This window comes from Aptenodytes forsteri, unplaced genomic scaffold (genome assembly GCF_000699145.1).
Source record: "Aptenodytes forsteri isolate BGI_AS27 unplaced genomic scaffold, ASM69914v1 Scaffold309, whole genome shotgun sequence".
Lineage (NCBI taxonomy): Eukaryota > Metazoa > Chordata > Aves > Sphenisciformes > Spheniscidae > Aptenodytes > Aptenodytes forsteri.
In genome coordinates this window covers 472,554-484,615 of record NW_008795857.1, presented here as the reverse complement: position 1 = coordinate 484,615, position 12,062 = coordinate 472,554, and the positions used below count along the sequence as shown (strand labels likewise).

The 12,062-nt window shown below is 37.3% G+C and overlaps 1 protein-coding gene across 1 annotated transcript in view; it reads right to left on the bottom strand.

Annotated features, from left to right (window-relative positions):
- The window catches only part of RBKS (ribokinase), a 71,438-nt gene that overhangs the window by 42,794 nt on the left and 16,582 nt on the right, over window positions 1-12,062 (bottom strand). The window contains exons 2-4 of the mRNA XM_009283734.1: window positions 9,525-9,657; window positions 4,097-4,160; window positions 1,225-1,287 (exon numbers count right to left, since the gene is read on the bottom strand). Of these exons, the coding sequence (XP_009282009.1) occupies window positions 1,225-1,287; window positions 4,097-4,160; window positions 9,525-9,657 (260 nt within the window). The remainder of the gene's footprint in view (window positions 1-1,224; window positions 1,288-4,096; window positions 4,161-9,524; window positions 9,658-12,062) is intronic.

The window sequence follows — 12,062 nt, the reverse complement described above, 5'->3', positions numbered from 1 at the left end:
GTCTCTCCCATTTACAATAGCCAGAGTAGTGACTGTATGTGGCATAAGAAAGCAGTTCTTAAGAGTTGCTCTGGTAATTTACCTGCTGACCCAAACCAAGAGAAGGAGGTGGAAGTAAGAGGCAGGTATCCAGTTTATTCAATATATTTTTGAGCTACTTTATTTCTGAATTAGAGCTGTCATGCAAGGTTTTGATTAATCTTACTTAGAGAAAATTAAACTCGCATCTCCAACTAATTTGCCTAATTTTCCTGAATGTTCCTGTGTAGACTTGCCTTTAGTCACAGTTCCTTCCCAGGTTTGCTCCTGGAGTGAATAGTCATGTTTCCTTTCCCATTTTGAGCTGTAGCCCAATGTACTACCATCAGGTTACATAGGAGCTTGTTAAGTTGATGTGTCAGCTAAGCTGTGGTAACTGTTCAAATGAAGGCCCTTAGCTGCACCAAAAGTGAACTAATCCAATCACACTTAATTTGTTATGTTTGCATAAACATTATCGGTCCTGAGCTCTAAATTTTGATCCAGACACACGTACTTCTCCTAAGAGCTCTCAATAGCACAACCTGCTTGAGCAAAAGATAAACAGAAAGTTTTCAGAGGATAATTTAGCAATCTTGAAGAAGAATATGAAAACAAGCCAAATATTCTTTTCTTCTTCCCCTGCAATATGAGAGCAAAGGCACAGGCTAAGGAAAATTAACACAGAAAAAAAATATATGCCATTTCACTGTGTATTCATCACTGCAGATGCAACTTAGGATCAAGAATTGTGGTAATATTACAAGATCAACATAAATATTTCTACTTACACTAAGGACAATTCCTTTTCCTGATTCAGGGCATAATGACTCACTCACTTGGTGTGCTGAGGAGGCAAACCCTTTCCTTATAGTAAAAGTGCCAGGTAAGTTGTGGTGGAAAAGGAGAGCTTTAACCTTCTGCTATACTGTGTGTTCTGGCCAATGTAAAACTAGATAGATCAGCTGGCTGATTGAATTATGGCTATCACACTGCTAATCTAAGCATCTGATTCTGCTGCTTTTAGGCACCTCATCCTACAACATTGCCTGTAATAAAAGGAAGTGCAACAAAGTGTGAATAAGATCATGAAAAAAATGAAAGATGTAGAAAAAATAATTCCACAATTAACAGTGACAAGGCAAAGGTTTCTTTTATGGCTGTAGAGGCAGAACAAAGAGGACAATTCAGAGTAGAAATATGTACCTTCACTGTTGACAATTATTGAAGCAGTTCCAGTAGCAGCATCTGTAGTCTGACCTACAAATGCTAAGAAAGGGAAAAGTTACAGTATGCATTAGTTCAATACATTACTTTCAACCAATAGCATGTGACGCAGTTTAATTGAATTAAATCTAAAATGAACCCATAACCTCCAGCAATTTAAAAATGCTAATTACTCTTTCATGTGCAACAATGCCAGAGAAGCTAACAATAACAAAAAGTGTTAATTTACACCCACAAAACAGAAATGCGAGTCCAACATTCTTTAATTTGGCTACATCTCTGCTTTAGAGAAAGCATGTTATTTATACAGCCTTCTCACGCACTCTACTCCTACATGGAAGTATTTCTTTTATCCAATGAAACAATAGAGTCAAGGCTGGAAAAAACTAAAATATTAAAACAACACAACATTTAATTCTCTGTAGATTTGCATTTCAGCAGTAATATTAACATGTGCTATGAAGGCAGTGGTGAGGATATATGTTTCCTCTTTGGATTATTATTCAGATAAATTAACTAGAAGTGAGGCTGGCAGCACTGTCTATTATAAAGATTGTTCCATATTTACCACTGTAAGAACCTGTTTTCAGCTGTCAGCAAATTTGTCAAATATTAACCAGTGGTCAGAAACTTTCTATGATGGCTGGGGTTTTTTTAGGTAGAAGTGTAGTAGAAAACTGTCAAAAAAGTTGAGGGGTTTTTTTTCCCCAAGAACTGTATTTGAGAAAAATCTACTATTTTATTTGAGACAAATTCTGGTGACCTTTTGTTTAAGCAGCTCTGGTGCTCTAACATTTTAGAACATGGACTTGATGCTGGGCAAAGGTTGGCTTCTTTCTCAAGATGTGCCTTTTGTGGCCAATTTAAAAATCTGCTCAGATTTGAACAAGGCTGAAAAAACACGTAACATCATGGTCATTCAGTTTTGCTAAAGTATTGCAGGTACTTGCCCTGGAGGTACACTTATCTAGCTCAGCTACAAGGGTCAGAGCAGAACTTTCCTTGCAATTATAGCTTCTTTCCACCATGAGCTAGGTCTGCACACTGGAATTGAAAGCAGAGAACTTGTGTCTTCTGTGCTCTCAATGCTCTTCCTGCAGAAAATAAGCAGCATGAGCAGCAAGCTGCCCAGTTCAAATGTGGGAGAGGGAGTAACATATCAGTAAACGTCTATGGTCTGAGCAGCACTGGTAGCTGATAGGTTGTGGAAGACAGGAAGACTGGGAAAGGGGAAAATTACAAAACAGATTGGAACTGGAAAGAAAAGGGGTAAGGTGGTATGTTTGGAAATAGAAGAGCAACGTAAACAAAGACGACACACGACAAGGATCCAGGATATGAAAGCTGGCAGAACTGGCACTACGACAAGGATTTTCATCCAATACCCAGTATCCTTATGTGTAACAACAGGGATAGGCTAGACAAGGATTAAACTGAGATGAAAAGCCAGGGACTGAAATAAGATGGTCCTAAGCCAAAAGGTCTGTGCACACTGAATCACCCTTGCCTCCAAATCTTGGAATACAAGTTGGGACCCCAGACCAGCCTCCCCAGCAGTATATCCTATCTTCCTCCAGGGCTGATCAACATAGGAGGTGACAATCTAACACCATTCTGAGATATTTTTAACTCAATCAGCAGAAATTGGTACCTTGGACCTAAATGTTTCAACCCTTCAATTGATCTATCTAGGTATCAATTAAGTGCAATATGATGGAATTTCTGATTTTTTTTTCCTACACTTTTCTTTTGCTGCTATAAAGACTATTTAAAAATTTGTTAAGATTGCAAGATCAATCACTTAAATCAGAAAACATGAGATTTAAGGTTCCTCGTGGAATATACATTTTCATTAAGTGCTATGCATTATAATAGCTTTATTTACATGATCAAAGACTTTATTCATGAGGTAGGCACGCTTTAGAGAGATTTAGAACTGTACACTAACAGACACTGTTTTTATGGTATCCTTGCCTGGTTTCTTGCACAAGTTGGAAGATATACAATGAATAAACCTGTATATACATTTGTGAAATATTTAGATGCTATACTGATAAGCATAATAAAAAAGCCCACAAAATACTGATAGTTCTGTCTTTAAAGCAGGATTTGAATAATGCAGTAAATGAAGCTTGTGGCTGCACATTAAACAGAAAAGATAAACAGAATATTGAATTGCCACTCAGTGTTGCATTTGTCAATCCTTGTCCACCCTGAAGGACAAGAGTCACGTAGACAAAAATGTGATCATGTAGTAAAGCAGCACACAACAAGAGAGAGAATTAGGGTTACAAAGGTGCAAAGATAATAGAATATTGTGAATGCTTAATTTTCCCTTTTCCCGAAAGCCTTTTAACATTGATTTTTGTGTATATGTGTGTTAACAAACATCGGCTGCAGTCTCTAAAATGACTGCCGTGTCATTTTGCGAAATAGAGGTGAAATGTACTGAGTTGACAAATGCATTTCCACTCTATCCCTCCCCTCCCAGCATGAAATTGAGAATGAATAATCAGACTGGATTTTTCAATTTCTCACCAGGCACTACCATCATTAATGCCAGCCTAAACAATTGTGTAACAGCAAGTTATCTTCAGGTGACTTGCACTGATGTAATCATCAGAGGTTTAGAGGTAGTAACATTACATTTTATTTTTATTGGTACAGCTAATTTCCAAAGTCCCCACATTCTCACCCATATTCATTCATTCCTGCCAGTTGTGTCAAAACAATTATTCATAGTTCTTAATGGTAAAACATATCCAATAAGGCAATAAAATAAGAAATCCTCCACTACCAATTTTTAAAGCTTAAAAATAATACAAAAGGTTTCTTTAAAGTAAAATTTTACCTGTAGAAATACCATTCTTCTTCAAATTTTCAACATAATCATTGCCAAAGGAATCCTTCCCAACCTATACAAAAAATAAAAGGATAGGTTTTCTCTACAGAAAAGCAAGAGGATAGATAGATCCTCTTTAGACAACAGAATGGTCTGATGTAATTTGAATTCAACACCTTCTGTTTTGCAGCACTTTTCCTTATTAATAAACAAATAATAAACTAATAAATAACAGTAAAAATGTATTAATATATTAATAAACAATAGGACTAGTGTTCTGCAGTTTTGTCTTCCTCTATTACAAAACTCCCCCCTACACCCATGCCGCTATACTCAAGTTTCATTCTCTTAAAACCACTGTGTTGCCTTGACACTGAAGCTTTCTGGGGATTGTAAAATCTGGAAGTGTACTGAATCTTCCTGGATCATTATTCAGCTTCAAATTGAAAGCAAACTCTAGTGTCCTCCTTAACTGCAGTTCGTATTTTGAATTTTCTACCTCAAGTTTCCTCGGTGGAAAAATATCAAACAGTGGTTATGGTCTAGAAAGTGACGATAAACATGGCATTGCTGATTTCTATAATTCTCAGTACTAAATGTACTGTTTACAAATTCAACATTTTTTGTTTGTTTTATCCGGCAACAGCAGACCAAGTTGAGTTAGGGAGTCAAGCTATGCTCTATTGTTTTTCTAACAGCAAGTCAAAAAGCTTGTAATTTCAGCTCCACTAATCCTTTTAGCTGAACAGAATTCTGCTTGCTATTTATTCAGACTAATAAACACTTCTTTTTGTTACATCACACAAGATGAACAAAGGAGATGAGGTATATGGAGAAAAAAAAAAGGTATAACTTGCATAATGTCAAAATAGCATTTAAAATATATTTATAAAGCCAACATAGCTTTTAATTCACCAGTTTTAGCCTATGTCTTCAGCATGTATAGTGTGTGCTCCTACTTCCAAGAGCAAGTTGTTTATCTGGGTGGTATCAAAGACTGACCAATGCTACAGCAAATATTTTTGCAAGAGAAAAAAAGGCCATCTTTCAGATTAGAAGCCAAATCAAAATCCTGGTCACGGTCTAGACGATGAAGGAATTACACGAGGAGCCCTAACTAATGATCCATCTTCTCATAAAAAAGCACTAAATAGCTAACGCTGTATTTGAGTTACTGGAAGCACAAAGCAGCTGCCTCTATTGCCTGCTGTTAGAAATTTGTCTATTTATGAGCTCAGTCCTTTAGAAAGCTCTGAGAAGGCCCGAGTACTAGCTAGTGATCACAATAATCAAACCCTGTGATTCAGAATTCTAAATTTTAAAGTGTCACAGATGGATGAGCCTTCCCCCCACATATTCTGTTGCACAACCATGTTTTGAAACAGACTTTCATTTCTTACAACCTCTATAAGAGATTTTTCTAAAGCATTATTAGGGATGGTCCCAGTCTTTTACCAAAGGAGGACAGCAATTTAGGTCAAAACAGTCTAACCAGATGGAACATTCCTCTAGTACGTGGAAAAAAAAAACCAACAACATTTACTTTGGTCAGTGTGTTATTCATTGTTTGCATATTAGAATATTTCTGTATCTCTGACTACTCCCAGTTTGCCAGACAGGGTGGATTGTCAGAAGCTGCATCTTCCAACTGCTTTAGGCTGGATGACTGCAGCCATCTGCAATTTAAACCTGAGTTGTGCTCACCTCTGCAGCCTAACAGTTGTACTCCTGGAATGCATTCCGCCTGATGGTATCGCTGCTACAAAGCTTCTACAACAAATCTCAGGATTTGCTCAGTTATTTCAGCAACAAAATATTTCATAACCATTTTCCAAAAGCTCAACTGAAACTTCCTTCCTTCAGCTCTGGGTCCTACAAACTGACAGACAGGCATCCCTTATTGTTCAACTGTCATAACAACTGAGATCAGCCGTGGTACTTTTGCTCACAGTGAGACATCTCAGTGCTGGAGGGAAGCCCTTGGAGGGGTCTCCATGGAGGTCGTTTTCCTCTGGAAACTTTTTTCCATGTTAGTTCATCAGCATCCAACCCAGTTAATCCTAGTGCATTTGAAGGACTTATCTTTCCATCCAGGCTTTACCCCCAAGGAAGACAGAGTATTGGGCATCAGACTCGTTTTAGATTAAAGGCATATTTACTGACCATGTCAAATTATATAACATTGTTTTAAATATTTTCTGCTTTTGCACAGACCCTGCTAGATGGACTATTGGGTAAACAGAAAAATAAATGTCTTAGTCTGCTGACCACAGAACATTGTATGTGCTGAAATAGCATTTCTTCTTTCTTGAGTTCTTAACAACAATAGCTGTTTGTACAAGCATTATGGTCACATAGTTTGCATATTAGAATGAGTGGAATTACATCAGTATTTTTCAGTCTGGGTTTTCCCTGCTTACTATCATGTTTTCCATGTGGAGCTAGGGGAGCTAGCTGGCATCATAGCGGCTAAAATTCTAGCAGCTTAGAGAATCAAACTCATCTGTACCTGAAAATTAATTACAACAAAAACATGTACCTCTTGACAATTGTTTGTTTAATCTATTCTATATGCTCTTTTTTTTGAGAGTGTTTACCCTTTTTCTTCATTAGGGAATTAAACAGGTACTGAAGACAAGTATAAGACAGTAATACAAAAGGAAAAAACAACTGAAGATACCCATCATATTCTGGGCTGCATCTGAGATATAGCTATGTTCTTACAATGAAGTGAGGATTCAGGCTTACAGCACTTTAACTTAAATTTGGCTTACAGATCATCTAAAGAGAGAAGACTACATAGCATGGTAATACAGCACTTCCTATTTCTAAGTAGGAATCAAATGCAGCTGGGGCTTAAGTAGAATTTAGTATATGCAATATCAGGCTAGTGACATCAATGTTCAGTGAGGATCATCCCAAATTGTTTGTCAGAAGTAAACCAGGACTTTTTTCAGCACATACAATGTTTTTCAGACCATCAGACCAACATCCCTCCACCATCTTAATCTAGGATGTTTAACAGATTTTTCTGGTAATGGCCACTACAAAAAAAAAAAACCCAAACCAAACCAAAACACAACAGTTTGGGGAGTTTGGAATCTCTCAAGACCACTGTGCATTTTTCAGTACTGCAACAGGGTTCTTGTACAAACACAAGTAATTAATTTATTTGCTTAGATCCTTTAGTTCCCTGACAGTAATCCTTTATATTTCTCTGAACTATTGTTTTTCTTGTCTTTTTGAAGTGGTAACTATACCATCAATACATTGTTTTACTGTACTGAGCAAATTGAGGAGGGGAGTTTAAGACTGATATTATGATACATATTGATAATCCAGAGTAACAGCGGCCACTTGCAGAGACATCCAGGCAGAAAGTAGAACGCTGTCTGCATTTCCACTACTCAAACTCAGTACTCAGATTTTACATTAAAATCCACAGCATTCTGTGGCATCTCCAGTCACAACTGTAAGTCATCCTAAAACTTCCTCTCTCAAATCCTCACCAGATAGCCACTGGCTCTCTTTTGTGTTTTAAAGCTCTGAGGTATGAAGAATGCCGTGTCACTTGATCTAAGATGTCTACCTCTACTCTTGTTGAGGACATCCTCTGTCTAAATTACAGTCCTCGTAAGAGGATGCCGCATGCCAGCAGAATGTCCCTCTAGTATTAATACTGATTCCATTCCTTGAACTTCAGATTGTAGAAGCAATTGTTGCACCTGTACTGGATAAAAAATGTTGGGAATTATGACCAATCCATAAGCATGTACTGAGCACAGAGTGTGTGTGTGAGGGGCAATTTGGCTTTAAGAACCACTGAATACTTAAGATGGCTTGCTAAAGTAAAAATAATTGAATTGTAATGGTTCATTACTGCCTGACTTTTCTTAGTTTATTCAGCAAAAAACTTTATACTACATCCCATTGACCTATGCAGATATAAGACTGTACTGCTATGGGATGAGACTATTTTGTGAGGCTATAAAGTGCATTTTTAATTTAAAAAGTAAATACTAACTTTAAAATTAAAAAACACAAAATGCTAACATTTATAGATATTAGAGTCATTCTCTGCTGTTTCTTTTCTCCAATAAATACACATCAGAAAGAAAGAAAGAAAGAAGACTAGGTTTTACTGAAATAACATGAATATGATTTTGGGAAGTAATTAGAAATTATAATAACTGCTAAATTTTATTAGGAATGCAAATGTTTCCAGAAACATGTATGCACTGAGCAAAGGCTAGAGCATTAAAAAATAAAACAAAATTCACACTTTCAGTGGAAAAAAACCCTTTAACATTTAGCAGGAAATGTTAGCAGGGAATTCATTGCCAGTTCATCTTGTACTTGAATCTGATCGTTCCTGAATGCAAAGATGATCAAATATACACAATATTACAGAAGCACAAACATTGCCAATATAAAAAAACCTCACACTGTAGAACAAGTAGTGATAATGACCCACAGAAATGCTTGCAGGTGTAATTTAGATTTATAGCTACCATTCTTTAGCCTAAATATTGGAGAACCAGTGAGAAAGGCTTCCTTGAGATGTTTCCAGTACTTCTCAAAAAATCCCTGACAGACAATGATCCAACAAATGTAGCATCCTCCCCAGCTATGACAAATAACAAAGTATGTCCAGTCAAGTTGAAGTTTCATCTACAGTTAGCACAGGATAGACAATAAGGCTACAGAAGGAGAAAATTTGATCTTAACCTTAGTAATGATCACTCAAAACTTATAATGTTTAGGGACAAAAATCAAAGAAAAGCATTGTAAGAATATAGCATCTGCGGAGCTGAATCATCCCGATTGTCTGTGAGCCAGTCTTTAGAACTGTTGCATATCAGATGTTTCAGAAAAGTGGGCAAAAAAAATCCCAAAGCATGCAAAGGTTCTAGAATTTGGACATGAACATCTCATCCTAATCTCAAGTAATGAAATAATGATTTAACCCTTGAAGCACAAAGTTTTATATTCCTTCTCAAATTTGTTACTGGCTTGTCAGTGTCTGATTTTTAATCACCTACAAAGTAGATTTCAGATTGACTATAGTGCCTAGCACCTGAATGTCATCAAGGAAGCCCTGACCGTTGTAACAGTGGGGAACAAAAAGAGGAGGGGCTAATCAAGATTACTGTAATTTTGAACATCTCAAATTCTCTTCTCCATGGTACATCAGTCTAAGTTTTGCAATCCTTCTTTGTATGCAATTTCTGCCAGATCTCTAGCCAACTAGTCTTTGGTTCTGGCAGTGTTCTTAAACCAGCCTCCTCCATGCTTAAATTTATAGCTGAAATAATGAAAAGGGAATTACAGAGGGATTAAAAAAAAAACCACAACTTTTCTGTAAGTCACCTAAAGGTTTACTGGAATTTGCATGAACTTTACTTCAGCTATAATCCAAGAGCAACTCAGTGCTTACCTTGCAGATCAGCGAGGTCTTGGCCCCAAGTCGAGCAGACTGGACACACTGGTTGGCTCCTTTCCCACCAAAACCAATGAAAAACTTATGTCCAAGGACAGTTTCTCCAGCTCTTGGCAATCGCGTAGTAAGGCTATTCCAATTTAAAGCAATATTTACATACATTAGTGACTGAAAATAACAAGCATCTTCAAAATAAGAGTTACATTCTTATAATCCTAAATGGTCTTTTAGTGTCTCTACTCCACATCCCACCAGTTTAAGTTTATTCCTTATATGCCACCCAGTCAAGCTTCTCATTTATTACTCAAGGGAGGGATTGCATTTCTTTTGTTCATGTTTCATGTTTCTACAGGAAAAGAAGCACTTGATCCCTGACTGGGATTCCCCAGTGCTAACTCAATACAGATAAATAATGAATCTATAGGTCTCACTGCTCATGCCTTAGTGTAACATTCAGCTCAAGTTTACATATTGTTCATTTAATTTCATTACATCTAATTATACCTTCTTGAACCACCCTAAGTAATTTTTCACTTTGTTGGTGTTCACACCCCTCAAAATTGTAGATCGTTATCAAAACCTTCCTTCCCTCTGCTGTCACTCAGGCGTACTGTACATATTTAACTTTTTTCTTTTTTAAGTTTTTCTCTTACAAATCAAGCTTTACAACTTCTCAGTGTTTTGTTGTTTCTTGAACGCACTCCAGTTACATTTACATCCTTCTGAGGATGGGTGCCCAGAACCAGATGCACTAATACAAGCGGAGACCCATCAGGAGTGTATTCTGGTTTGATTTCCATTTTGGAAAAAACAAAACAAAACTGTAATTTTGTTAACCCTACCAGATGCTTTGATATCTCCAGTAAAAGTTGAAAGGAAGAAAAGACACCACTGAGACTATGTGGAAGAATTTCTCCGAATGCAAAAGGCTAGCTTACTTTTGCCACTTCTAGTAAAATACATAACTCAAAGCTGTGTTTACAACACTCAGATTACCAAAATTTCTGCCTCCTCAAGCCATACTTTCCAGGCACAGGGTTTAAAAATGGAATTCCTTCTATCTCTGAAAGCTACAAACAAGTTCACAACACGTGGAGGGGAAGCCTCCTATGATGTACTAGCAACCTGTTCAGTCAATGACAGCTCAAACAGGTTTCCAAAAGTCTGCAGGAAAGAAAGGGAGAGTGGGGAAGGGGAGTCTGAAAGAAGGCAGAGGAATCTGCCATAATGAGGAAGATACTAACTTCAGCTCTGTTTGTCAATTTATAACGTTATTTTACCAATAAATCTTACAACAGCTTCAAAATTGCCAGCCCTCCAATTCAGAAAAAAAGGTGACATGCTTCTGCACTAGTAAATCACTACAGAGTGCTTTTTGAAAAGGATATGGAGAATACGTGTATATTCCTTTCTGAGTTTATGCTGCAACTTCTGGGGCATATTGGTGTTTGCAAAATCTTATGGACTTAATCACAGAGCACAGCCTTATTTACTGAAAATTCTCAGCAAAAAGCAAGCATTTTTTTCCTACTAATTTTCAATTCCAGCATCCATCAGTCCAAAGGTTTAGGATCATTAGGAAATCAAGAAAACCTAAAATTAAACTAGCAAAGTCAAACAAGTCCTGAACTTCCAGAAATTAAGATTTTTGCTTTGAAGGAGTTGTTACAGGTCTGTGCTTCATCAGCGGTTACAGTTTCCGGAGAGATGCAGGTAGGGATACAGACTCAGTAGGGATGCTCGCTAATAGAGCACCCCAGATTTTACTGTGAGCGTATGGTACCCAGCCAGCAGGTTTATTTTGTATGTGTGACAACAGAGAAACCCCAGAAGGCTCACACGTACGGCTAACGGCACTCATTTTGTTTCCAGAGAGGCAGAGCCAGGAACATTCTGTTGGGAAATGTTTAAACCACTTTAAATAAAAATATAACAGCTTTTTAGAAGTATACTTATAGGTACCTTACATATATATGGAAAGGGTTGCTAAGTTAAAACTGTTTGCCCACAGTAGCATCTGGCAGGTTGTTTACAACAATGAGTAACTGTAAGGTTTCAGAGAACAAGGTGCAATGAGTGTAGATAAATAATGTTTCTTAATGGTAACATCTATAATTTATTGCTTTTTTCACCATCGGAAGCCAAAGTAGTGATGGTTGTGGACCAGAGAATGAAGGCCACAAAACTCAGCTGAGGAAGCTCCTATTCAGCCAGTGCCAGGATACTGCACACACACTTCTAAAATTATGTGCCATTCAGTAAAGAATAGTTGTTTCACCCAGCCTTGATAAGAAATAGTAATAGCAGCTCTTGTATAATTCTTTTCATCCACAGATCTCACTACACTTTAAAAAGCAGAACAACATCGTTATTCCTGTTTTGTGGGTGTGAAACTTAGGCAAGTCATTTTGCCTTTTTGTGCCTCGGGTCAGCCAAGAAGGCAGTGGCAAAACCAAAAATAGAGATCAGCTCAATCCACTAGCTCACACTGTCTTCTCATTTATATTCTGCAGTATGAAAATGGTATCAAGTCTC